This window comes from Oncorhynchus clarkii, chromosome 17, assembly GCF_045791955.1.
Source record: "Oncorhynchus clarkii lewisi isolate Uvic-CL-2024 chromosome 17, UVic_Ocla_1.0, whole genome shotgun sequence".
NCBI classification, from domain to species: Eukaryota; Metazoa; Chordata; class Actinopteri; order Salmoniformes; family Salmonidae; genus Oncorhynchus; species Oncorhynchus clarkii.
In genome coordinates, this window is record NC_092163.1 from 19,743,889 (window position 1) to 19,771,322 (window position 27,434).

The 27,434-nt window shown below is 48.2% G+C and overlaps 1 protein-coding gene across 3 annotated transcripts in view; it reads right to left on the minus strand.

Annotated features, from left to right (window-relative positions):
• Positions 1–176: 176 nt before the first annotated feature.
• LOC139370469 (E3 ubiquitin-protein ligase SMURF2-like) overlaps positions 177–27,434 on the minus strand; it is a 75,467-nt gene continuing 48,209 nt past the window's right edge. For 2 of the 3 annotated variants that reach the window (XM_071109966.1, XM_071109965.1), the window contains exons 10-20: positions 26,262–26,420; positions 25,921–25,989; positions 13,813–14,029; positions 11,780–11,883; positions 11,401–11,515; positions 10,853–11,031; positions 9,061–9,198; positions 6,806–6,926; positions 6,355–6,556; positions 3,305–3,380; positions 177–2,859 (exon numbers count right to left, since the gene is read on the minus strand). In XM_071109966.1, coding sequence (XP_070966067.1) covers positions 2,760–2,859; positions 3,305–3,380; positions 6,355–6,556; positions 6,806–6,926; positions 9,061–9,198; positions 10,853–11,031; positions 11,401–11,515; positions 11,780–11,883; positions 13,813–14,029; positions 25,921–25,989; positions 26,262–26,420 — 1,480 coding nt within the window. In that variant the 3' untranslated portion in view covers positions 177–2,759. The remainder of the gene's footprint in view (positions 2,860–3,304; positions 3,381–6,354; positions 6,557–6,805; positions 6,927–9,060; positions 9,199–10,852; positions 11,032–11,400; positions 11,516–11,779; positions 11,884–13,812; positions 14,030–25,920; positions 25,990–26,261; positions 26,421–27,434) is intronic. The other variant, XM_071109967.1, reaches the window with a different exon arrangement.

The window sequence follows — 27,434 nt, forward strand, 5'->3', positions numbered from 1 at the left end:
AAAGACCTTCCACTCCATTGTTTTCACCTGTCAAGTATTTTAAAATCATGGGAGATGAGAATGATTTTGAAATTGAGAGCCTACATGGTAAATAACTGACGCTCAAATTGTGTGCAACTCGTCTTACCAATTCCCATTTTATGAGACCTAGGAAAGAAAAAAAACATACTTCATTCTATGAAACATTATGCTGTGAGTTTCAAACAGCATAGAGTTTATTGCTTGTTTTCTGCAAGGGTACAAGAGGTTTATAATTTCCGCTTTTATTTTTCTTATTTACAGTGTCAGTTGAAGCTCACAGAGCAGCTGATGTGAAAAAACTATGAACACACTAATAAATACAACAGACTGAAAAATGAGAAATAAAAACATGTTAACATTTCAGACAAAAGTTTAGCAAATTTAATCAGAAGAAAACTAATTTACACACACAATACTTCCATACACATAGAATAAAGGAAAGTGGGTTTTACACCATGTGAGAAATTGCACCGGTCAGCGACTAAGAGTCACAGGGCAACGGCTGGCAAAGCATGCTACGAGAAGCAACCGTCCATATTGTCCCATCTATTATCCAGAAACAAAGACTGAGTGAAAGTCAATTATGGTTAGACGTAGATAGCAGAAAACAGTACTGTATGTGTGCATATGACATATGAGCTTTATGTGTGCATATCTATACGCGTATATATCTACATAAAAAGTCAATCAGTCCATTAACTATTTAGTAAATAGATGGAAGTTGCTGATTATAATGGCATCACAAGTCTGCGTGTGCAAGAATGTCTGGTTGTTTTATGCATTTTATTCATTTTCTGTCAAATTAAAAGGTTGCTTGTGATCCACCACATGAACAATATCTTATACTGTACAAAAGCACCATTTCAGGATACTTGATAATTGTCTATCTGAAGAGAATCTGCTTTACCTTTGAACACACTGGACTGGGTCTATTTTATTTTGCATGTACGCAGGTGAATACAGTCCATGGTCATAGTCCACGTCCATTGCTATTAAACAGGCAGCATAAAATCAAAAAAACATTCAACAGAATTTTTTCGCATGTCAACACACATTTTGCTCAGAAGGGACAAAATAATAGCAAATAAATATTGTTTAAAAAAAGTCCATTCATGCAAGGGTTGTGGTAGAGGCTCTATTAGGGTCATGTCTAGATGGTATACAGCATGTCAAACGGTGATTTTTCTATGCATTTCAGCAAACCCTAACCTTAACCTAATTCTCATAACCTGCTACGTTAATTCTCCTAAACCTACGAAACGTCCATTTTGACAAAAGCTGTATCCCTTTTAGACAAAAACCTCTAGTAGGGAGAGCGCTCTAGTCCCAACCTCAGTCTCTTAGTGGCCAAAAGGTTATGCACTCAGCTCTCATTCAAGGAGAGGGTCACGGGTTTGACCTGACAACGGCTTCCATAACCAGAAGATACTCCCCCCCTTTCACAGGTCAGCCTCACAAAGAGAGATGACTTCACCTGAGAATACAGAGGTCTGTGATAACACCAACATGCTAGCAAGTAAATTAATAGAAAGAGGAACAAGCCATATACAAAATAGGTATGTATTTGTACACATATATATATATATACTCAAAATTACAGGTTGATATACTTTTTTTGTATCTGTATATTTCCGTTGAATGCTGTATGGTTGGAATAAAATGTGGAATATTCATTTGAACTTAATATGAAGAAAGCACGTCCTTTGTCGCCCTTCAGTTTGTAAAGTGCTCTAGAGTGGCAACGGGGGGAAAAAAACATCCTGCCATCTTAGGTTGGATGTCACTTTGAAAACACTGACATCTTCCTTGAATTGCTTTCAACTAGCCTGGTCCCTGGGACAGAGTTCCCACTCACTAGACAACGACGCACTTTGAGGGTTTGAAATGAATTTCAATGTTGTGATTTATTAGGTACAGTGTGCTATAGTGGTGTTTAGCGTTAAGTTCAACTCACCAAAGCGCAACAGGTCTACTCTGTGTAGCTGGACGGGGTTAGGTGTTCAGGTTAGCACCATTTTGATGTCAAGAGGTGGCAGGAAGTTAGCTGTGTGAGACGGTATTGGTCATCAGTAAGACCTAGTTTCTTCTGGTTAGCTCATGGCCAGGAACCCCCCCCCCCCCCCCTAGTCACCGGCCCTAGTCATCTACTCAGCGTGGACCTTCATATTTCTCTCTCCCAGACCAAAGCCAACAATAACTTCTTTAAAATACTCTCGTTGCAGTCTGGACCTTGGTATTCGATCGCACCAGACGACCCACAACAAAAGAAATGTGCTTTCACGGAACGCACATACTAGGGACCAGAGTTTTCTTCGGTTAGGAAAAACTCCTGGTCCAACACAAAACTGGTTGTTCTGTGGATTTCACCGTTATGACATACAAACTATTACAAAAAGAAAACAAAAAAACGAAATAAAAGCTGGCATTCTCGCAGGGTTTCAAGGTAAGTAATCGTCACTCGTCTGTAGCAGCTGAAAAAGGAAGTGATATTTCTAAAAAAGAATGCGGTGAGAGAGGAGTGTTCCCGTGTGGTCTGCCTCTCAGTCGGTCTCCATATTGTCCTGGGGGACTGGGCAAAAAGGGGTGTGGTCACAATCCTCATGGGCGTGCCTGAATGTTGCAGGGTTCCCGTGGTGACAGCAGAGTCTATAGTCTTGCTGAGCTGACCTTACAAAATACACACACGCTGACACACACACACACACACACACACACACACTTCCCCACTGATGTGTCACTCATTCCACCGCAAAGCCACACGTCTCCTCGATGGCTGTCAGCAGCTTGTCGTACAGCTTGTCATAGTGCTCGTAGGCGGGAACGTCAATCCGGTTAAAGCTGGACAGAGGGAAAGGGCAGAGAAAGAGTTTGGAAGAGAGAGGAGTACATTTTTTGCTTGAGTGGACAGTTTTGAAGCACCTTTATAACTTTCCCTATCGATGAATGAATGACATTTCATTCTCGTGTCAAATCACCAGTTAGCGAGCCATCCCTCACGGGATGAATTGACGCCAACAAACATTACAATAATTCTATCTTTAAACTGTTCTCCATACAAAACATTGGATTTGGACATGCATTTAAAACCGGTAATATCATATGAGTTGGGGGATTTGTAACCCTTTTCACAGCATGTCTTCGCCTCATTGACAGGTCATTGTAATTAAGAATATGTTGTTAATTGACTAACCTGTATAAAAAGGTTAAATGTGTGGAGAAGCAGTCTTGTAGCAGTGTGTATCTGTGTGTCGAAGTGGAGCAGTGGTACTTTAATTGTACTCACCAGGTGTGGGCTTTGGGTAGATTGTTGGTGTTGGCATCGATCTGGTGGATGGTGAACAGCCTGGGCCCCGCGGCACCTGGAGGGTCACACACACACACACACACACACACACACACACACACACACACAGAGAGAGAGAGTCAGCATAAATTCTCAGGCTGTCCATCATTATATTTCTCTACACACAGACAGACAGTTCAGGACAGTTGACCAGTTGAACTCAGTGTTTAGAACGTGAACAAACATGGCTGCTGTTTTAACGCAACACTGGGTGTATATTTTATATACTGTATGTTTTCGTTCAGAAAGCCAGCTGGGTTGGCCTCAGACACAGGCAGGCGCACACACACACAGACAGACACTCACGGGCACACGCACGGCTTGAACAGAAAGATCAACTCTCCAACACGCACACTCAGAAACACACACAGCTGCACTCTGAGGTCTTCTGTTCCCCCAGGGCTTCCTGTCTGTCTGGATTTAACTAAACCCACTGGTCGACCACGACACTGTCATGAAGACGGGGTCACCTCAGGCAGTCTGAGAGACTCAGTGTTTTCCACTAGCGTCGCCTGTCGGCTATATAACCAGTTAAACTCACTTTCAGCCCGGTAATTTTTCCCACTTAAATTAATTAAGCTCCTTATTTTTGTTGTTGTTTACAATTCGCAAGACAGAAAATGTATTAAAAAGATATTCTAGCAATCTATTGATAGGACAAGTGCCTGTCAGTCACAAAGTGAGCAATGACAAGAAAGCCTGCTCGTTTGATAATCTGCTGTCTGTTCCGCCTCCCGGTACCTGGGTGTCTGTGTTGTGTACACTGTGGTTGCAGTCAAATTTCTTTACACAGAGGGAGCGCGCCTGATGCTCTCATCGTCTATGAGTCAATTTGCACGTCCCATATAAATGTGGTAACGATGAGTCGAAACTCACTTAGCCTATTGTTTCTGGGCACATTCATTGATTTGATTTTGTGTGTTTCATATGCAGCCACCAAGTGCTAGAGCACAGGCTTACTGAGCCGTTCATTTGGCTCCCTAACTTGCATAGCGGTAGCCTTTATGGCGATAATCTGCAGATAAATTATGAAAACAATCGATGAAGATGGTGAATCCTATTCACTGCAGGTACAATTGGTAGGGTAGTGGAGCGATAGCCTCACTCTGCTCCAAAATATAAGAAAAGAAAAGAGATTGAATTGTTTTAAAAGCTAATGACACTTCCAGTGACTTCAGAAAGAATTCACACCCCTTGACTTTTGACACATTTTGTTGTGTTACAGCCTGAATTCTGTGTAACTGGCCTACACACAATACCCCATAATGTCAGAGGATTTTAAAAAATATATAATAATAAAATATTAAAGCTGAAATATCTTGATTCAATAAGTATTCAGCCCCTTTGTTATGGCAAGCCTAAATAAGTTCAGGTGTAAAAATGTGCTTAAGTCATACATAATATGTTGCATGGATGATGTTTGAATGACTACCTCATCTCTGTACCCCACACATACAGTGGGGAGAACAAGTATTTGATACACTGCCGATTTTGCAGGTTTTCCTACTTACAAAGCATGTAGAGGTCTGTAATTTTTATCATAGGGACACTTCAACTGTGAGAGACGGAACAAGTATTTGATACACTGCCGATTTTGCAGGTTTTCCTACTTACAAAGCATGTAGAGGTCTGTAATTTTTATCATAGGTACACTTCAACTGTGAGAAACAAAAATCCAGAAAATCACATTGTATGATTTTTAAGAAATTAATTAGCATTTTATTGCATGACATAAGTATTTGATCACCTACCAACCAGTAAGAATTCCGGCTCTCACAGACCTGTTAGTTTTTCTTTAAGAAGCCCTCCTGTTCTCCACTCATTACCTGTATTAACTGCACCTGTTTGAACTCGTTATCTGTATAAAGGACACCTGTCCACACATTCAATCAAACAGACTCCAACCTCTCCACAATGGCCCAGTCATTACAAAGATACAGGCGTTCTTCCTAACTCAGTTGCCGAGGAGGAAGGAAACCGCTCAGGGATTTCACCATGAGGCCAATGGTGACTTTAAAACAGTTATGTCGAGTTTAATGCTGGATTAGGAGAAAATTGAGGATGGATCAACAACATTGCAGCTACTCCACAATACTAACCTAATTGACAGAGTGAAAAGGAAGAAGCCTGTACAGAATAAAAATATTCCAAAACATGCATCCTGTTTTCAATAAGACACTAAAGTAAAACTGCAAAATGTGGCAAAGAAATTAACTTTATGTCCTGATTACATAGCGTTATGTTTGGGGCAAATCCAACATCTCTGAATACCACTTCACATTTTCAAGAATGGTGGTGGCTGCATCATGTTATGGGTATACTTGTAATCAGCAAGGACTAGGGAGTCTTGCCGATGCACAGGCAAGATGCTAGAGGAAAACCTGGTTCAGTTAGCTTCCTACCAGATACCGGGAGATGAACTCACCTTTCAGCTGGACAATAACCTAAAACAAGGCCAAATCTACACTGGAGTGGCTTACCAAGAAGACATTGAATGTTCCTGAGTGGCCTAGAAACAGTTCTTACTTAAATCGGCTTTAAAATCTAATGGCAATACCTGAAAATGACTGTCTAGCAATGATCAACAACCAACTTCACAGAGCTTGAAGGATTTAAAAAATAATAATGTAAAAAGTATTGTACAATCCAGGTGTGTAAAACTCTTCGAGACATACCCAGAAAGACTCACAGCTATAATTGCTGCCAAAGATGCCTCCAAAAAGTATTGACTCAGGGGTGTGAATACTTATGTAAATGAGCTATTTCCTTTTCCATAACTTAGCAAACATTTCTAAAAACATCTTTTCACTTTGTCATTATGGGGTATTGTGTGTAGATGGGTGAGAAGAAAAATTTAATTTAATAAATGTTGAATTCAAGCTGTAGCAACAAAATGCGGAATAAGTCAAGGGGTATGAACACTTTCTGAAGGCACTGTAAACACACCACCCTTTCTCCACCCCCCCCCCCCCCCCCCTCCATCTCTTTACCTTGTAAAGCCTTGAATCCCTGCAGTGGGACTCTAGATGACCCGGTAACAAACTGCAACAGTCTGGCCCTCCTCTCCTCGTCGTAGGACTCCACGGCCTTCCAGAACCACTTGACCACGTTGCTGTCCGTGGTGCAGTGCTTCAGACGTGTGTTGCTCTTCCAGTCTGCTATGTCAATCTTCCCCAGGCCACACACTATCAACTGGGGTAGGGAGGAGAGGGGAGAACATAGCTGATTAGATGGTTTGAAGGGGTGCATATTCATGGGAAATAGTATGGTAGCTGTCACCTTTCATTTAATTTAAAAAGTACATCACAAGGTCTCAGATTCATCTTGGGAACCCCCCCCCCCCCATACCAACACAAATATGTATGCTCTTGAGAAATGTCATGTTTCCAGTAAGTGAATCATTTCTTTCCCAAACCATGTTATATGCCACTGTCTACATACCTCTAGTTCCTTCTCGTCAAAGGACTTGAGCAGGTGCTGTGGGATGACCTCGTTGAAGCCCTTCTGCAGGGCCAGGAACTGAGCCTCGATGCCGTGGAGGAACCTCCAGTTCACATACAGCCTATAGAGAGAGAGAGAGAAGGTAAGACTTAAGTCAGTATAAGTCCATACAACATTGCAACATGTGAAACCCCCACAGCAGTTCAACCAAAACCAGGGCTGGGGGATAAGTCTTTTTGCTGTGCTGGTAATCTTGGGTAGACAGAACCAAATTCAGATTTGGTTCTGGGGGGAGGGTTGAGATTTGGCCTAGTGTGAGAGGCAAAGTCCTTTTAAATCCTCAGCCATCTTTCCCGAAATTCGAAAGATGCCAGGTAACAACCATCTCCGCTTAATCGTGATTCGTCCAAATAATCAGTGACGCAAAAACCAGCGCACCAGAGGAATTATTCCTCTTCACCCTCATATCCCCTACGTCCCAGACAGATGTAACTTCCGTTACGGATGGGGGAAGAGACTCCTGTGCTGCTAACTGGCTGGCATGCAGCTGCTGTCTTGGTTGGACCAGGTCGCTCTTGAAAAATAGATTGTATCACAATGAGAACAACCTGGATAAGTGAAGGTTCAATCAAATCAAATTTAAAAAATGAACCCCATTGGTTGTCAGAGGAACGACGTCACGCCATCACAAGGTATGCTTCAGGTGTATACTTGAGACGTGTGTATCGTGTCGGCCGAGTGTGTGTGTATCGTGTCGGCCGTGTGTGTGTGTGTGTGTATCGTGTTGAACGTGTGTGTATCGTACGTGTGTGTTTGTGTGTACCGTGTCGGACGTGTGTGTGTATCGTACGTGTGTGTGTGTGTGTATCGTGTCGGCCGTGTGTGTGTGTGTATCGTGTCGGCCGTGTGTGTATCGGCCCTGTGTGTGCGTATCGTGTCGGCCGTGTGTGTGTGTATCGTGTCGGACGTGTGTGTATCGTACGTGTGTGTGTATCGTGTCGGCCGTGTGTGTGTGTATCGTGTCGGCCGCGTGTGTGTGTATCGTGTCGGACGTGTGCGTGTGTGTATCGGCCCTGTGTGTGTGTATCGGCCCTGTGTGTGCGTATCGTGTAGGCTGTGTGTGTGTGTGTATCGTGTCGGACGTGTGTGTGTGTGTGTATGCGTATCGTGTCGGCCGTGTGTGTGTGTATCGTGTCGGCCCTGTGTGTGTGTGTGTATGCGTATCGTGTCGGCCGTGTGTGTGCGCGTATCGTGTCGGCCGCGTGTGCGCGCGTATCGTGTCGGCCGCGTGTTTGCGCGTATCGTGTCGGCCGTGTGTTTGCGCGTATCGTGTCGGCCGTGTGTGTGTGTGTGTGTATCGTGTCGGCCGTTTGTGTGTGTGTGTGTGTATCGTGTCGGCCCTGTGTGTGTGTGTGTGTGTTTGCGCGTATCGTGTCGGCCGTGTGTTTGCGCGTATCGTGTCGGCCGTGTGTGTGTGTGTGTGTATCGTGTCGGCCGCGTGTGTGTGCGTATCGTGTCGGCCGCGTGTGTGTGCGTATCGTGTCGGCCGCGTGTGTGTGCGTATCGTGTCGGCCGCGTGTGTGTGCGTATCGTGTCGGCCGCGTGTGTGTGCGTATCGTGTCGGCCGCGTGTGTGTGCGTATCGTGTCGGCCGGGTGTGTGTGCGTATCGTGTCGGCCGGGTGTGTGTGCGTATCGTGTCGGCCGGGTGTGTGTGCGTATCGTGTCGGCCGGGTGTGTGTGCGTATCGTGTCGGCCGGGTGTGTGTGCGTATCGTGTCGGCCGGGTGTGTGTGCGTATCGTGTCGGCCGGGTGTGTGTGCGTATCGTGTCGGCCGGGTGTGTGTGCGTATCGTGTCGGCCGGGTGTGTGTGCGTATCGTGTCGGCCGGGTGTGTGTGCGTATCGTGTCGGCCGGGTGTGTGTGCGTATCGTGTCGGCCGGGTGTGTGTGCGTATCGTGTCGGCCGGGTGTGTGTGCGTATCGTGTCGGCCGGGTGTGTGTGCGTATCGTGTCGGCCGGGTGTGTGTGCGGATCGTGTAGGCCGGGTGTGTGTGCGTATCGTGTAGGCCGGGTGTGTGTGCGTATCGTGTCGGCCGGGTGTGTGTATCGTGTCGGCCGGGTGTGTGTATCGTGTCGGCCGGGTGTGTGTATCGTGTCGGCCGGGTGTGTGTATCGTGTCGGCCGGGTGTGTGTATCGTGTTGGCTGGGTGTGTATGCGCGTGCGTGGGACCCAGGCGGCGGTCTCCTCCTCCGTACCTGACATACTCCTTCTTGGTGTCCTCGGAGACAGAGACAGTCTTGCCGTTGGGCTTCAGTTCGTGCTGGATGATCTCTCCGTAGGCATTGTGCTCCACACAGAACGTATGGTCCAGCACCCCCGTGATGTCATTGTCCCTGGAGGGGGGAGAAGACGGAAATGTTAGTTAGTAGTCGGACGTTTTAGGCTGCCTTGTCAACAGAGGGCGCTAGTATTGACGCGAGAGTAGTTGGTTCATGGGGGGGGTTGTTTTAGTGGCATTTCATGGATAAAGAATAGCCAACATGTCAGCTCAAGGTTGGCGTTTGTATTTTGTATACAGCATCCACACGTGCAAAGGCTAACATTACACATGCTATCCTGTGTGTATTAATATGTGTGGCTGTGCTTGTACAGTATGTATGTCTCCGGGTGTTCAATTGTGTATAATTGTGTCTGTGTACAAGCGTCTGTATATGTATGCATCTGTGTGTGTATCAACACTGTATGTGTCCAGGGCTATACACTATATATACAAAAGTATAAGGACACCCATTCAAATTGTGGATTCAGCCACACCAGTTGCTGACAGGTGTATGACATTGAGCAAACAGCCGTGCAATCTCCATAGACAGACATTGGCAGTAGAATGGCATTTCTGAAGAGCTCAGTGACATTCAATGTGGCACCGTAATGGATGCCACCTTTCCAACAAGTCAGTTTGTCAAATTTCTGCCCTGCTAGAGCTGCCTGGGTCAACTGTAAGTGCTGTTATTGTGAAGTGGAAACGTTTAGGAGCAACAAGCTCACAGTGCGGGACAACAGAGTGCTGAAGCACACAGAGTGTAACAATCGTCTGTCACTACCGAGTTCCAAACTGCCTCTGGAAGCAACGTCAACGTCAGCACAAGAACTGTTCGTCGGGAGCTTCGTGAAACGGGTTTCCACGGCAGAGCAGCCACACACAAGCCTAAGATCACCATGCGCAATGCCAAGAGTCGGCTGGAGTGTTGTAGCTCGCCACTTTTGGACTCTGGTGCAGCCTGTATTGGACCTATATGAATTCTGGCTAGTTTTGAAGCACGTTGTGCCCTTGAAACTAACATGTAACCCCGTAAAGCTATTTGTTTATTATCAAAGCTAAAATGTTGATATGAATCCCAGTCATTGAAATTATAAAGTAATGTGTAGAATATCAGGTTTTTATATTGCGTAAAAAAGGACAGTTTCTAACAGATGCATTACATGGAAAACTGTACACTGTGTCTCTAAGAATGTCAGTGACGTTCTGAGTGACAGCATGCAAATCAGTCATTCATTCATTGCTACGATCATTGATCCCCAGAAGAAGCTATCCCTTTCCCATTCTTTCTGTGCCCCCAAATGTTTGGACATACTGGTAAAGTTAACTCATTAGCTAGCTAGCTAGTTAACATGACTGAACAAGTCGTTTTAGAACGGCCCACGGTTTATGAGCCGGAAAACACGTCCCGTCACTGGAGATGCTTCCAGCTGCAGCACCAAATGAGCAATAGATGGAAAAACAGAGAGCTGGTAATGTGGGTCACAGCTTTTGAACAGTTTGCGCTAGAGACAATAAGCGTTTATTTTCTCCAGGGGACTCGGAAACAGCGGTACAGTGAAGCCTAATCATTACAACAATTATCATCTGCCAGTGTTTTTTTTCCCTTCAAGGCAAACTGGTGCTCCCAAATTTAAAATCCAAAGTCGCACAGCATAATATTTAGGAGCATATGCGACCAAAGTGGTCACGCGTTAGAGCCCCTGTACGTGTCAGTGTCTCCTACTCACAGGATCCAGACCAGGCTGTTGTGGAGGTCCGGGTCCACTGACTCCATGTCGTCCAGGGTGATGGGTTTCCCCAGCAGCTGTTTGTAGAAGGGCAGGGTGAAGCCCCCGTCTATATAGTGGCCGTGGAACACAGCCATGCCCATGATACGGCCCACAAAGTGGAAGTAGGACAGGTGCTCCTGGAGGAAAGGAAAAGAGCGATGAGTTTTGAGGTTGGCCATCGATGCCTATTTTTTGGTTGTTGACATGTGCGAGTGTGGTCACTATTGGGTTGTAGAAAAAAGCATGATATAAATGTAGCTTATCATCATTATTATACTGAAGTCCCCCCCTTTGACTTTCTCATCCAATGGGCTTGAGGTGGTGGTGAGAGGACACAAGGAATCAAGAAAACGTAATTGAGATTCTCCCCATGTCGACTTCTCCACCTTCAGTTTACAAGAACCTCCATCTCTTAGGAATTCTGTTTGTGGTTCGTTCTCCTTCCTCCACTCTGTTATTATGTGTCTCTCTATGTATCTATTGATTCCTCTATTTCTCTCTCTCACCGGGTTGACGGCGCTGTCTGGGTTGATCTGCAGGGTGTAGATGTCGTCTCTGGAGTACTGGAACAGGCCGTAGTAGGGGTTCAACATCTCATGGGACAGCAGGTACAGCCACTCCCTATATGACAGACAGACATCTTGTTAGTCACGTGACACCGGCATAATAAAAACTATTTTTGGGGGGTTGCATGTGGCCACATGCCCCCAAAAATATTCTGTTTGATGTATCAAGCTTTTTGAATGTGAATTTCCACAGTGGTTGTTTCTTTCTGGACTTCTGTCCTATGAGGAAAATAAAATATTTTGAAAAGGCATATTTTTGGTTGACCTCATGGTTTTATTAAACAGTGTTTAAGCCTGGAGGTGTGGATGACTGCAGTACCTGGCCACTCCTCCGTAGTCCAGGCCCTCTTCTCCTCTGAACTTGACCATCAGTCTCTTCCACAGGTCCTTGGGACGCATCTTCATCACCTGGCGGTACGACTCCTGCAACACAACAAACAAGAGCATGGGTATATTAACCTTGGGTGTATTCACTAGGAACCAAACGGCGAGGAACCTACCTGAGCCGGTCCAATAGAAACTCTTGTTTTTGTTGCAAAACATTGCTACGCTTTGCATTAAGGAATACACCCCTAATCTTAAGATGTGCCAACCTGCAGGCCATTCAACTTGACCCTCAATCACACGGTTTCTGTTCTAAACAGCGCTTGTTGTTTTATGCAGCAATAAGAGCAACAGTGGATTACAATGTTCCGGATCCGAATTCTACCACTGATCACGTAAAGTCTGTTTTTTTTTAAAGTGGGGCAGAGAGTACAACAATATGCGGTCGACAATTTACCACTGTCATAATACTCCCTCAGATTAGTCAATTCACCATCCAGAACTGTTTGACAGCGCTGCACACCTCTCCTCTTTCTCGGTCTCTCACTCTCCTGGTAGACTAGGACCTAGTGGTGCCTGGGAGAAACCAGCAGCACCAACACCATGACATCTGTGCCTGGGCAAGAGAGTGTATGTGTGAGTGGGCTTCATGTGCACTAGCTCCCTTTACATTACGTAAGGGCCTTTTCTCTCGCTCCCTATTTTCTCTATCAGGATCCAGAGTAACTCAGGAGGGCTGCCATCAAAAACAAACTCCTGCCACCACAGCACAGAGCTTGTGAGGAGTGTTGCAAATATGAACGCAGCAAAGCACGGGAAGCAGGCTCGAGGAGAAGCAGGAGAGTGAAGCAAGGGTTATTAGTTAGGAAATTACAGTGCACTGGTCAGCGGCGAACAATGCCATCAGTCCCTGTTGAAAACTAGAGTCAATCACAGGCACACACACACACACGCGCTCGCTCGGCTTTCTCGCAGATCGTTTCCCCCCTTGCTGTCACGTACTGAGGATGAAGTCATCTTTTTTTCTTTGCTCAAATTGTACCGCCGAAAGATGTCCTCCGCCCCCCCCCCCCTCTCCTCCTTCCCCCTACTTTTAGCTGCTGAAATCATCCTGAAAGAATGCCTTGCCGTGGAAGAACAGATGATTGGAGGAGGAGAAGGAAAGAGGAAACTGTGGTGTTTGAAGGGGCCTTTTTCACTTTGGTTTTTACGGCGAATCGTAACGAATTTGGGGGTATTACCGCTCAGTTCTCGTAGGCATTTTATTGCAGACTGTAAATGGATGCAAAGCCACCTATAAATCGTACGGGTGTGCATATTTGTAAACTTGTAACAGAGTGTGTTAAAGTATGTTTATACAGTGGGGAGAACAAGTATTTGATACACTGCCGATTTTGAAGGTTTTCCTACTTACAAAGCATGTAGAGGTCTGTAATTTTTATCATAGGTACCCTTCAACTGTGAGAGACGGAATCTAAAACATAAATCCAGAAAAATCACATTGTATGATTTTTAAGAAATTAATTAGCATTTTATTGCATGACATAAGTATTTGATCACCTACCAACCAGTAAGAATTCTGGCTCTCACAGACATGTTAGTTTTTCTTTAGGAATTCCTCCTGTTCTCTACTCGTTACCTGTATAAAAGACACCTGTCCACACACTCAATCAAACAGACTCCAACCTCTCCACAATGGCCAAGACCAGAGAGTTGTGTAAGGCCATCAGGGATAAAATTGTAGACCTGCACAAGGCTGGGATGGGCTACAGGACAATAGGCAAGCAGCTTGGTGAGAAGGCAACAATTATTAGAAAATGGAAGAAGTTCAAGATGACGGTCAATCACCCTCGGTCTGGGGCCTACTTTAAAATGTACGCTTGATTTGTGGTGGATGAGTGAGTTACGCCTCTCAACGTAAAGCACTACCTATATACATGCAAATGCAATCCATTACGATACAGTATAAATGAAGCCATCAATCACACACACTTGGATAGAGTTTTCACACAGGGTCTCTCAGTTTACCTCAAAGATCTCCTCACGGCAGACCTCGATGCGACAGTGTCCTGCCTGGGGCTGCTGATTGGACAGCTCCTGCCGGAGGATCTTGAGCTTCTGGACCAGGTCCCTCTTGTACTTGGGCACGGTGAGGCACTCGGCCTCCTCGGGGAGCTGGGCCGGGGACAACGCCGGGACCTGCGGTGGGGGCTGCTGCTCCTTCAACTGGTTCGACTGACGACTACTGGGGAGGGAGACCAGCAGAAATGCTCAATGTTAAACAGTACAAGATTGCAATATGAAATCAAACAAGACAATTGTAACACATGGAATGAAATGATTAACACCATCTTTCTCTCTCTTGAGTATTGTTTGTGGAGAATACGGGGTTAAAAGTACATATATCTCAGCTCGTTGTAGAGAGGGAGTTGTGGTCTGTCTGTGCCTTTTGCCCTCCGCCACCTCATTCTCTCCTTCCCTCTCATTTTAGGTGCTGGCAGACTAATTAAATAGGCAGCCTTCGCTTTGTAAGACACCTCTGCTTCCTCTTTAAAGCCTCATAGTGCCTTCAAAGTGAAACTGGCGCCTTCGTCGGTGCCCTCTGCCACCCTGCCCCTGGCTAACCGCAGCTGGGGCCACCGCAGCCCTGGCTCTGTACCCACGTCAATCTATGCCCGTATGGGATGGTTACATGCCTGGGTGGGCCTCGTAAAAACACAATTCACCCCCCCCCCCCCCCCCCCCCCCCCAAAAAGGGCCAGAGTTTCCAACAGGACAGTACTGTACAGAAGACGGAGTCCCTAATAAAAGGACCTACTGTGCAGTAGCAGTACAGTTGCGGCCAAACAATGGTGGTTCACAGAGAGGAAGTTCTTTAAACCTGTGTCTGAGAGGGGAGGCCACAGGCAGAACAGAACATAGCCACCCAAACACCCTCATTCTTCAGGGGTGGAAAAAAGAAAAAGCGTGTTATATTTGGCGTTCTCCAAAGTAAAACAGGCCCAGTGTTCCGCCAGTCCGTATCCCTGTATAATCAAGTCAGCTGGTATTTATTTTATTGGCAGTGTCGAGGCCCTTCCATGTCAAAGTGAGGGTAAGGCTCGGCTCGCAGGGCTGAAAACCACTAGGAACACACACACACACACGGAAAAGAGGTCCTTAAACAAAATAGAATGAGTTTCTCTTGGCTCGGGTTGGGAAGCCCTTGAACCATATAATAAAACATAATTTGAGCATTTTCGTCGAGGGCGCGCAGGGTAATTAAAAATACATTTCGGTACAGTTAGCAGTCTCGTGTTCCCGATTCGGAATGACCTCGGCATATTTCTAACTGTAAATATAGAAGTACAAGTGCGGCTCAGTCGAAAGTCACTCTGGCGCGGAGACACACAAGGGGAAAGAGTCGAGGGTTCCTTTCTGTGACGAGCCTCCATGAAATACGACTATCCGGGTAGAAAGACAAACTTTCAAATTCAATCTAGGAGTATTATTGTTATTCCAAGCTAGAAGAACAAGGCGAGGAGAGAGCGAGCGATGCCAGAACAGGATTCACTGGACTAAAGCGGTCACGATCATGAAGTTGGCACAGGTTTGGTACCGAGGTCCCAGCGAATCAAAAGCTCCTTTATTGAGCCGGGCGCTGGAAGTACTACCTAGGTAGAACCTCCCTCTCCCTGGCCCTTTACACTTCGCCTGAACAGTGGGGAGAAGGCCCGCCAAGGGTCGTCCGAGCGGCACTGCCGTGCTGACTACTACCCACAAAGGAGTGTGTGTTTGTGGCGCTGGAGCTCAACCCTCAATCACCAATCATCTCCCCTGGCTCCGGAAAGGAGGGGAGACATTTCCATTGGCAGTGGATGGGAAGGGATGGCCAAGTTCTCCCTAAGGGAAGACAAGGGAAGTATTGCACTATATAGGGAATAGGATGTCAGCCAATCACTACCCTAGCACCACAAAGGTAGCTTTCACAAGCCTGGGGCTGCCTCCCTGTCTCACACTCACACAGAGCCCCCATAGACACTGACAATAACACTCTGCTTACAGACAGGATGTTTATAGTATTTAGGCTACATAAAATATGCCTATAAGCCACAAAGACACAAACAAAACATGACAGACTAAAAATACATAAAGACCCATCCAAAGGCCTTGACAACATAACGCTCTGTTTACAGATATGACGTTTACAGAATTTAAGTGACATAAAAAGGTGTCTATATGCCACACACTGTGATACAAACAAAACACAAAACTTCAAATATATAAAAGATTGCTTATAAAGACAGTTATTTTATTCATTCGCTGACCTTCATTTCACCAGGTAAGTTCGACGCCCCATTGCACACCAAATATAAACGACTCGCTTGATAAATATAACGCAGACATTGACGTAATGCTGCAGAAATATAGAAGTTTAGTCAGGAACATACATGTGAGACAGACCGTGTGGCTGAGTGCATACCACATTAATGTGGATGTGAGAGACATGTCTAGCAGTCTTGGAACCAGCTACCAGCCAGTCAAATATAAACCGGTCGGTGCTGCGTTGACAGAACAGCAGGTAAATGCCACTCTACCCGATCATACAAATGAATTCATTTTCTCTCTATTCTAGCAATTATTTTTCTATCCCGCCGACCACCAAACCACTAGCAGTGGGCTATTCTGTCTTCTCACAGTCTCTATGATTATCGGATTCAAATGAATTCATCTCTCCATCTTTCTACTCTTCTCCATTACTCTTTCATTTACTTCCTCTCTCTTTCCTCCACATCCAATCACACCTCTCTCACAAATCACATGTAATTCTTCCCCTTACTATTCTACTCCTCTCCTTCTCTCGCTCCACTACAGGAGAGAGAGCGCGAAGGAGAGAGCGCGAAGGAGAGAGCGCAAAGGAGAGAGCGCAAAGTAGAGAGCGCAAAGGAGAGTGCGAGAGAGCGCGAAGGAGAGAGCGAGAGAACGTGAAGGAGAGAGCGTGAAGGAGAGAGCGAGAGAACGTGAAGGAGAGAGCGAGAGAGCGAAGGAGAGAGCGAGAGAGCGCGAAGGAGAGAGCGCGAGAGCGCGAAGGAGAGAGCGAGAGAGCGAAGGAGAGAGCGCGAAGGAGAGAGCGAAGGAGAGAGCGAAGGAGAGAGCGAAAGAGAGAGCGAGAGAGCGCGAAGGAGAGAGCGAGAGAGCGCGAAGGAGAGAGCGCGAAGGAGAGAGCACGAGAGCGCGAAGGAGAGAGCGAGAGAGCGCGAAGGAGAGAGCGCGAAGGAGAGAGCGCGAAGGAGAGAGCGCGAAGGAGAGATCGCGAAGGAGAGAGCGCGAAGGAGAGAGCGCGAAGGAGAGAGCGCGAAGGAGAGAGCGAGAGGGCACAAAGGAGATAGCGAGAGAGCGCGAAGGAGAGAGCGAGAGAGCTCGAAGGAGAGAGCGAGAGAGCGAAGGAGAGAGCGCGAAGGAGAGAGCGAAGGAGAGAGCGAAGGAGAGAGCGAAGGAGAGAGCGAAGGAGAGAGCGAGAGCGAAGGAGAGAGCGAGAACGAAAGGAGAGAGCGAGAGCGCGAAGGAGAGAGCAAGAGAGCGCGAAGGAGAGAGCGAGAGAGCGCGAAGGAGAGAGCGCGAAGGAGAAAGCGCGAAGGAGAGAGCGAGAGAGCGCGAAGGAGAGAGCAAGAGAGCGCGAAGGAGAGAGCAAGAGAGCGCGAAGGAGAGAGCGCGAAGGAGAGAGCGAAGGAGAGAGCGAAGGAGAGAGCGAAAGAGAGAGCGAGAGAGTGCGAGGGAGAGAGCGAGAGAGCGCGAAGGAGAGAGCGCGAAGGAGAGAGCGCGAGAGCGCGAAGGAGAGAGCGAGAGAGCGCGAAGGAGAGAGCGCGAAGGAGAGAGCGCGAAGGAGAGAGCGCAAAGGAGAGAGCGCAAAGGAGAGAGCGAGAGGGCACAAAGGAGATAGCGAGAGAGCGCGAAGGAGATAGTGAGAGAGCGCGAAGGAGAGCGAGAGAGCGCGAAGGAGAGAGCGAGAGAGCTCGAAGGAGAGAGCGAGAGAGCGAAGGAGAGAGCGCGAAGGAGAGAGCGAAGGAGAGAGCGAAGGAGAGAGCGAGAGCGAAGGAGAGAGCGAGAACGAAAGGAGAGAGCGAGAGCGCGAAGGAGAGAGCAAGAGAGCGCGAAGGAGAGAGCGAGAGAGCGCGAAGGAGAGAGCGAGAGAGCGCGAAGGAGAGAGCGAGAGAGCGCGAAGGAGAGAGCGAGAGAGCGCGAAGGAGAGAGCGAGAGAGCGCGAAGGAGAGAGCGAGAGAGCGCGAAGGAGAGAGCGAGAGAGCGCGAAGGAGAGAGCGAGAGAGCGCAAAGGAGAGAGCGAGAGAGCGCGAAGGAGAGAGCGCGAAGGAGAGAGCGAGAGAGCGCGAAGGAGAGAGCGCGAAGGAGAAAGCGCGAAGGAGAGAGCGAAAGAGCGCGAAGGAGAGAGCGAGAGAGCGCGAAGGAGAGAGCGAAAGAGCGCGAAGGAGAGAGCGCGAAAGAGAGTGAAAGAGAGCGAGAGAGCGCAAAAGAGAGAGCGCGAAAGAGAGAGCGAGAGAGCGCGAAAGAGAGCGAGAGAGCGCGAAGAAGAGAGCGAGAGAGCGAAGGAGAGAGCGAGAGCGAGAAGGAGCGAGCGAGAGAGCGTGAAGGAGAGCGAGAGCGCGAAGGAGAGCGAGAGAGCGCAAAGGAGAGCGAGAGAGCGCGAAGGAGAGAGCGAGAGAGCGCGAAGGAGAGAGCGAGAGAGCGCGAAGGAGAGAGCGAGAGAGCGCGAAGGAGAGAGCGAGAAGGAGCGAGCGAGAAGGAGCGAGCGAGAGAGCGCGAAGGAGAGAGCGAGAAGGAGCGAGCGAGAAGGAGCGAGCGAGAGAGCGCGAAGGAGAGAGCGAGAGAGCGCGAAGGAGAGAGCGAGAGAGCGCGAAGGAGGGAACGAGAGAGCGCGAAGGAGAGAGCGAGAGAGCGCGAAGGAGGGAACGAGAGAGCGCGAAGGAGAGAGCGAGAGAGCGCGAAGGAGAGAGCGAGAGAGCGCGAAGGAGAGAGCGAGAGAGCGCGAAGGAGAGAGCGAGAGAGCGCGAAGGAGAGAGCGAGAGAGCGCGAAGGAGAGAGCGAGAGAGCGCGAAGGAGAGAGCGAGAGAGCGCAAAGGAGAGAGCGAGAGAGCGCGAAGGAGAGAGCGAGAGAGCGCGAGAGAGCGCGAAGGAGAGAGTGAGAGAGCGCGAAGGAGAGAGCGCGAAGGAGAGAGCGAGAGAGCGCGAAGGAGAGAGCGAGAGAGCGCGAAGGAGAGAGCGAGAGAGCGCGAAGGAGAGAGCGAGAGAGCGCGAAGGAGAGAGCGAGAGAGCGCAAAGGAGAGAGCGAGAGAGCGCGAAGGAGAGAGCGAGAGAGCGCGAAGGAGAGAGCGAGAGAGCGCGAAGGAGAGAGCGCGAAGGAGAGAGCGAGAGAGCGCGAAGGAGAGAGCGCGAAGGAGAAAGCGCGAAGGAGAGAGCGAAAGAGCGCGAAGGAGAGAGCGAGAGAGCGCGAAGGAGAGAGCGAAAGAGCGCGAAGGAGAGAGCGCGAAAGAGAGTGAAAGAGAGCGAGAGAGCGCGAAAGAGAGAGCGCGAAAGAGAGAGCGAGAGAGCGCGAAAGAGAGCGAGAGAGCGCGAAGAAGAGAGCGCAAAGGAGAGAGCGAGAGAGCGCGAAAGAGAGAGCGCGAAAGAGAGAGCGAGAGAGCGCGAAAGAGAGCGAGAGAGCGCGAAGAAGAGAGCGAGAGAGCGAAGGAGAGAGCGAGAGCGAGAAGGAGCGAGCGAGAGAGCGTGAAGGAGAGCGAGAGCGCGAAGGAGAGCGAGAGAGCGCAAAGGAGAGCGAGAGAGCGCGAAGGAGAGAGCGAGAGAGCGCGAAGGAGAGAGCGAGAGAGCGCGAAGGAGAGAGCGAGAGAGCGCGAAGGAGAGAGCGAGAAGGAGCGAGCGAGAAGGAGCGAGCGAGAGAGCGCGAAGGAGAGAGCGAGAGAGCGCGAAGGAGAGAGCGAGAGAGCGCGAAGGAGGGAACGAGAGAGCGCGAAGGAGAGAGCGAGAGAGCGCGAAGGAGGGAACGAGAGAGCGCGAAGGAGAGAGCGAGAGAGCGCGAAGGAGAGAGCGAGAGAGCGCGAAGGAGAGAGCGAGAGAGCGCGAAGGAGAGAGCGAGAGAGCGCGAAGGAGAGAGCGAGAGAGCGCGAAGGAGAGAGCGAGAGAGCGCAAAGGAGAGAGCGAGAGAGCGCGAAGGAGAGAGCGAGAGAGCGCGAGAGAGCGCGAAGGAGAGAGTGAGAGAGCGCGAAGGAGAGAGCGAGAGAGCGCGAAGGAGAGCGAGAGAGCGAGAAGGAGAGCGCGAAGGAGAGAGCGAGAGAGCGCGAAGGAGAGAGCGAGAGAGCGCGAAGGAGAGAGCGAGAGAGCGAAGGAGAGAGCGCGAAGGAGAGAGAGCGAAGGAGAGAGAGCGAAGGAGAGAGCGCGAAGGAGAGAGCGCGAAGGAGAGAGCGAAGGAGAGCGAAAGAGAGAGAGAGAGCGCGAAGGAGAGAGCGCGAAGGAGAGAGCGAGAGAGCGCGAAGGAGAGAGCGAGAGAGCGCGAAGGAGAGCGAGAGAGCGAGAAGGAGAGCGCGAAGGAGAGAGCGAGAGAGCGCGAAGGAGAGAGCGAGAGAGCGAAGGAGAGAGCGCGAAGGAGAGAGAGCGAAGGAGAGAGAGCGAAGGAGAGAGCGCGAAGGAGAGAGCGCGAAGGAGAGAGCGAAGGAGAGAGCGAAGGAGAGAGCGAAGGAGAGCGAAAGAGAGAGAAGGAGAGAGCGAAGGAGAGAGCGAAGGAGAGAGCGAGAGCGAAGGAGAGAGCGAGAGAGCGCGAAGGAGAGAGCGAGAGAGCGCGAAGGAGAGAGCGAGAGAGCGCGAAGGAGAGAGCGAGAGAGCGCGAAGGAGAGAGCGAGAGAGCGCGAAGGAGAGCGAGAGAGCGCGAAGGAGAGCGAGAGAGCGCGAAGGAGAGAGCGAGAGAGCGCGAAGGAGAGAGCGAGAGAGCGCGAAGGAGAGAGCGAGAGAGCGCGAAGGAGAGAGCGAGAGAGCGCGAAGGAGAGAGCGAGAGAGCGCGAAGGAGAGAGCGAGAGAGCGCGAAGGAGAGAGCGAGAGAGCGCGAAGGAGAGAGCGAGAGAGCGCGAAGGAGAGAGCGCGAAGGAGAGAGCGAGAGAGCGCGAAGGAGAGAGCGTGAAGGAGAGAGCGAGAGAGCGCGAAAGAGAGAGCGAGAGAGCGCGAAGGAGAGAGCGCGAAAGAGAGTGAAAGAGAGCGAGAGAGCGCGAAGAAGAGAGCGAGAGAGCGCAAAGGATAGAGCGAGAGAGCGGGAAAGAGAGAGCGAGAGAGCGCGAAAGAGAGCGCGAAAGAGAGCGAGAGAGCGCGAAAGAGAGCGAGAGAGCGCGAGAGAGCGCGAAAGAGAGCGAGAGAGCGCGAAAGAGAGCGAGAGAGCGCGAAGAAGAGAGCGAGAGAGCGAAGGAGAGAGCGAAGGAGAGAGCGAGAGAGCGAAGGAGAGAGCGAGAGCGAGAAGAACACACACCACACTTCAGGGGTGACAAATAACAACACTGACACACCACTCAACCAGACACACGTGTGTGCAAACTCAGCAACCTTTCACCATACTTATATTCACACACAGACATCACGACAGCAGCGTAAGACTCAGACTGAAAAAAATGCTAGCAAAGTGTGACCCTACCAGTGGGCCGTCTGTGTGTAGCTTCGCCACTGTTGATTTTCACAGATGCCATTCAGGTTCCCTAAACACACTCCTGGCTGTCTGTGCGCAAACAGTCTGTCAGCGCACTGCCTCAGCTGAACCTCAGGCATGCCATGAAAGGCCTCTGGGCTGGATCTGGGGTTAGGGCTGGAGCCATTCCACTACTGAGGAAACTCAATGTAATGTGGATCAGATGCTGCTAGGCTAGTCCTCACTCTGCAGTAAGCCAGCAGGTGTGTGTGTGTTGTGCGGGCATGCCGGAGCGAGAGAGCGCAAAGGAGAGCGCGAAGGAGAGAGCGAGAAGGAGAGAGCGCAAAGGAGAGAGCGAGAGAGCGCGAGCGAGAGAGCGCGAAGGAGAGAGAGCAAGAGAGAGAGAGCAAGAGAGAGAGAGCAAGAGAGAGAGAGCAAGAGAGAGAGAGCAAGAGAGAGAGAGCAAGAGAGAGAGAGCAAGAGAGAGAGAGCAAGAGAGAGAGAGCAAGAGAGAGAGAGAGCGAAGCGGAGAGAAGGAGAGCGGGAGAGAGAAGAGAGGAGAAGAAGAGTGAGAAGAGAGGAACCTCATTGCAGAACAGTAGTCTGCACTTTGGCGGATCTCTCACATTCCTCTCCTTCCACATCCTCCTTTGTCTTTCGCTCTCTCATTCTCTAAATCTCTACCTCGCTCTGGTATACAACTATGCATTGAATTCCTTTTCCATCTTATTTTCAACCCTGTAAAGTGTGACAACTTTTTTCCTACCCCTTGCCTTACATGGAATCAAATAACTCGAAACCTCAATCAAAAACCAAAGCACCATTAAGTATGAGCTCCATACCGTTCTTTTTATCTAAAGGTCACACAATGCAACACAGCATACTGTCACCACACTGTCTCTTACAGCGAGGTAACACTTATCGTGAGCTCATCATCAACAGCATGTCCTCTCTGACAAACTTAAATGGCCTGAGGAATCCCGGCAAAAAACATTTATCAAGCGTGGGCCATGGCGGTTGTTGGGTGAAATATTCTGAAATCCTGGGGCTGATCGAAGACAGATGTGATGCTGATGACAGGCCAGGCCTGGCTGCAGCACCGCTAGGCTAGCTAGCTAATATGTTTTCCAGCACCTTCGAGCAGAGCTTTCTGGGATGGGCCAGTAGGGGTGTTACTGGAGCCAGGGGAGCTCTCAATGTTTGGAGGGGGTGACACACGCACACACAATCATAAACACATAATTGTGCAAACCCACACACTCAATTCATAAACATGGTTCACACACACATTTTGTCCACCCTCCCAGCCCCAGATAGCTCACTCTCCTCCCCAGACAGTGTGAACATCTCCATCAGACACATCAGCTGCATCATCTGGTCTCACTTTGCCTGTTTACTTGCCTGTCGTCAGTCAGTACGGACTGTTTATAGTTCCGGCTGAGAACCAGTCAGCAATCAAACAAGATGTCCGTGTTCTGCTAAGTGCCTTTAATACCCAATAAAACGTGATTGTGCAAGTGACAACAAAGCAATAAAATAAAGAAAATGTTGTCTTCATAGAAGTGTGCTGACTGAGGTGGTGGAAGAAATGTTGCCGAATTGTAGCCTTGTTTAAATGGAGTGTACACAAGTAGTCTGGGGGTTAAATTCCAGGGAGACACACAATTGGCTCTTGACTAACTGCCATCTGAGGAGAATAGTAACACACACACCTGTGCTCAGCACAAACACACACACACTAACACGCACACAGGTGTTTAAAACCATACTCGTATCTACTTACACAGCTATACAGACCGCTCTCTAACAGTCTTTTGTAAAAATACTAAACAGCACTAAAACACTAGTGGTGTAACACACTTCTAGGTACAAGAAAGGCCTATACACAGCCAATTAAATAAGACGCTATTGGATCCGACTGCTGCCACCAAATGTATATTATGCAAGTCAACAGTGTGTGAGTTTATTACTTTGGTTTGCATTGCTTTACTTTTCCCTCATCTGTGAAAAAACCCACATTCCAAGTGTTCAAAAGCAGCTTCTTTCAGAGTGTTGCAAATCTTGCCTTCAAAAGGGAATAAGACTGTGTTGTGCATCAGCGTAACAGCAGACCTATAAGCTTGCTGCCAGCTTTTAGCAAACTGTTGGGGAAAAATTGTGTTTGACCAAATACAATGCTATTTCTCAGTAAACAAATTAACAACAGACTTTCAGCATGCTTATAGAGAAGGGCACTCAACATGTACTGCACTGACACAAATGACTGATTGAAAGAAATTGATAAGAAGATTGTGGGAGCTGTACTCTTAGATTTCAGTGCAGCCTTTGATATTATTGACCATAACCTGTTGTTGAGAAAACTTAAGTGCTATGGCTTTTCAACCTCTGCCATATCGTGGATTCAGAGCCATCTATCTAATAGAACTCAAAGGGTTTTCTTTAATGGAAGCATCTCTCAAACATGTAAAGTGTGGTGTGCCGCAGGGCAGCTCTCTAGGCCCTCTACTCTTTTCTATTTTTACCAATGACCTACCACTGGCATTAAACAAAGCATGTGTGTCCATGTATTCTGATGATAAAACCATACACACATCAGCAACCACAGCTAATGAAGTCACTGAAACCCTTAAACAATTGCAGTCCGTTTTGGAATGGGTGGCCAGTAATAAACTGGCCTTGAACATCTCTAAAAACTAAGAGCATTGTATTTGGTACAAATCATTCTTTAACTGCTAGACCTCAGCAGAATCTGGTATGTGGCTGTTGAACAAGTTGAGACTAAATTACTTGGCATTGCCTTAGATTGTAAACTGTCATGGTCAAAACATACAGATTCAATGGTTGCAAAGATGGGGAGAGGTCTGTCCATAATAAAGAGATGCTCTGCTTTTTTGACACCACACTCCAAAAAGCAAGTTCTGCAGGCTCTAGTTTAGTCTAATCTTGATTATTGTCCAGTCGTGTGGTCCAGTGCTGCAAGGACAGACCTAGTTAAGCCGCAGCTGGCCCAGAACAGAGCGGCACATTTTGCTCTTAAATTGTAATCAGAGGGCTAATATACATAGTATACATGCCAGTCTCTCTTGGCTAAGAGGAGAGACTGACTGCATCACTTATTTTTATAAGAAACATTCATGTGTTAAATCCCAAATTGTTTACATAGTCAACTTACACACAGCTCTGAAACACACACTTACCCCACCAGACATGCCACCAGGGGTCTTTTCACAGTCCCCAAATCCAGAACAAATTCAAGGAAGCTTACATAATTATATAGAGCCCTTATTGCATAGAACTTCCTTCCATCTCATATTGCTCAAATAAACAGCAAACCTGGTTTCAAAAAACAGATAAAGCAACCCCTTGCGGCACAATGCCTCTCCCCTATTTGACCTACATAGTTTGATATGTAGGCTACATGTGCCTTTTTTTTAAATGTATGTAGTTCTGTTCTTGAGATGTTCTTGTCTAATGATGTTCTTTATTATGTCATTCTGTATTATGTTTCATGTTTTGTGTGGACCCCAGGAAGAGTAGCTGCTGCTTTTGCAACAGCTAATGGGGATCCTAATAAAATACCAAACACCAAACTCACAAAGCTAGCTCCACTACCGGGGGCCATTTTGACACATATGGATACTATTTGTGCCGAATGACCAGATGTTGATTTCACAAACATGCGTCTCGTGCCAGACGCTGTTATTGCAAGGTTTCAACTGAGAATTCTTATGAAAAAAAATGTTTTCTTACTAAAAGAAAAATGACACATTCTTTATGCAAGACAAGAAATTCAAGCTCCCTATATCATAGCTTAGATTTACCTCGTTCCCAACTGGGTTTAGCTACTGCCCTTCACCAGCTCCCTCTGTGTCCACCTTACTGTGTGCAAAGCAGCGTGGGTAATAGCGTGGTAACTGGACTGTTCCACTGGGGCGCACGGCTGGTGTTTGAACAGCTGCTCGGGGGGGGGGAGTACCGGCATGCCCGCACAACACACACACACACCTGCTGGCTTACTGCAGAGTGAGGACTAGCCTAGCAGCATCTGATCCACATTACATTGAGTTTCCTCAGTAGTGGAATGGCTCCAGCCCTAACCCCAGATCCAGCCCAGAGGCCTTTCATGGCATGCCTGAGGTTCAGCTGAGGCAGCGCGCTGACAGACTGTTTGCGCACAGACAGCCAGGAGTGTGTTTAGGGAACCTGAATGGCATCTGTGAAAATCAACAGTGGCGAAGCTACACACAGACGGCCCACTGGTAGGGTCACACTTTGCTAGCATTTTTTTCAGTCTGAGTCTTACGCTGCTGTCGTGATGTCTGTGTGTGAATATAAGTATGGTGAAAGGTTGCTGAGTTTGCACACACGTGTGTCTGGTTGAGTGGTGTGTCAGTGTTGTTATTTGTCCCCCCTGAAGTGTGGTGTGTGTGTGTGTGTGTGTGTGTGTGTGTGTGTGTGTATGTATATATAGGGAGGAGGGTTACCTGAGGTTAGTGTTCTGGCTCTGGCTCTCCATGGCCACGCGGGAACCGTTTGGACTGGGGCCGTTTGGACTAGGGAGGAAGAGAGGGAGAGAGCAACAAACCAAAAGTGATATAAAATGGGACAAAAAGATCTGACGCCATCACACAGCAGATGGATTCACTAACAGCAGGCAGAATGCTTCCTCAACATTTTTGCTACCAATTTACTGTGATCTAGAAAATAAGCAAACCCAGTGTTTTCAGCTAAAGGCATGACGTCTGAGTAGACCACTAGATAAAAAGTAAAGACCCCAGCTCGAGTCAAAGGTCACAGCCTGAACAGTGGCAGTGTTTGCACTCACTTGAGGACCAGGTGGAGGTTGGCGGAGAGGCGCGGGTCGGTGAACTGCGTGGTTCGGTTGTTGTGGTCCACAAAGTAGACGCGTCCCGTGGCCGTGTTGCGGATCTCCCAGCCCGGCGGCAGAGGACCCAGCTCCTCACAGTTGACGTTGCTCAGATCCCTGGGCATGAAAATAGGACCACAGGAGACCGTGAAGAGAACTAAACCATAACCACGTAAACCCATCGCTCACTCAACCTAGGGTGCTAAAACAACAAGGGTATAACACAATGAGCATAATAATACAGTATTTACTACTATTATCATTATACTTTATTGAGTATTAATCTAGGTTAATGAGAGTATATTATCTTTTATAGTGTAAGAACCAGGCTATTATAGTACAAATCGACTTGTAAACACAGTCACTACTGTTAGCAGTCTTTATTCTACCAGTTAGGTAGGATTATTGAGTGCAATTTGTATTTTCTAAGTACACAACAAATCTTTTCTTCCAAGTATAAAAAAGACATCCCAGAGACATGCCTAAATTCAACTCAACAGAGTTGGATCGATCGCAAAACATCTGAGAAAACACTTGAATAAATTCCAAAAACTCCCTATCGGTCTCTACTCCCCCATAGACCTACATTCTTTGCTGTTGAAACCTAAAACCCTGAAGTGGGATGTATTAACTGTCCACTAAGGACTCATCACTAAAGCAGTCTGCACATGCCTGGCTAAGCTGTTTCATTACATAATGGGTGTTTGTAACTCGTTCTGGGCCAAATGATCATGATTCAATGTTGAATCTTAAGGATATTGAATCTCTGAAGACCAAGACATTGATAAGTTCATTATTTGGGATGAATCGGTGTGCTTGTGTGTGTGTGTGTGTGTGTGTGTGTGTGTGTGTGTGTGTGTGTGTGTGTGTGTGTGTGCGTATTAGCGCATCAATTAACAAGAAATACTCAGTGGAGGTGAGGAAAGGTCAGGGTTCACAACCAGGGCGGCAGGTAGCCTAGTGGTTAGAGCGTTGGGCCAGTAACCGGAAGGTAGCTGGATCGAATACCCGAGCCGACAGGGTAAAAATCTTTCGTTCTGCCCATGAGCAAGGCAGCCCCTGTCCTTGTTCCTTGGGCGCTATGGATGTCGATTGGCAGCCCTCTGCACCTCTCTGATTCAGGGGGGTTGG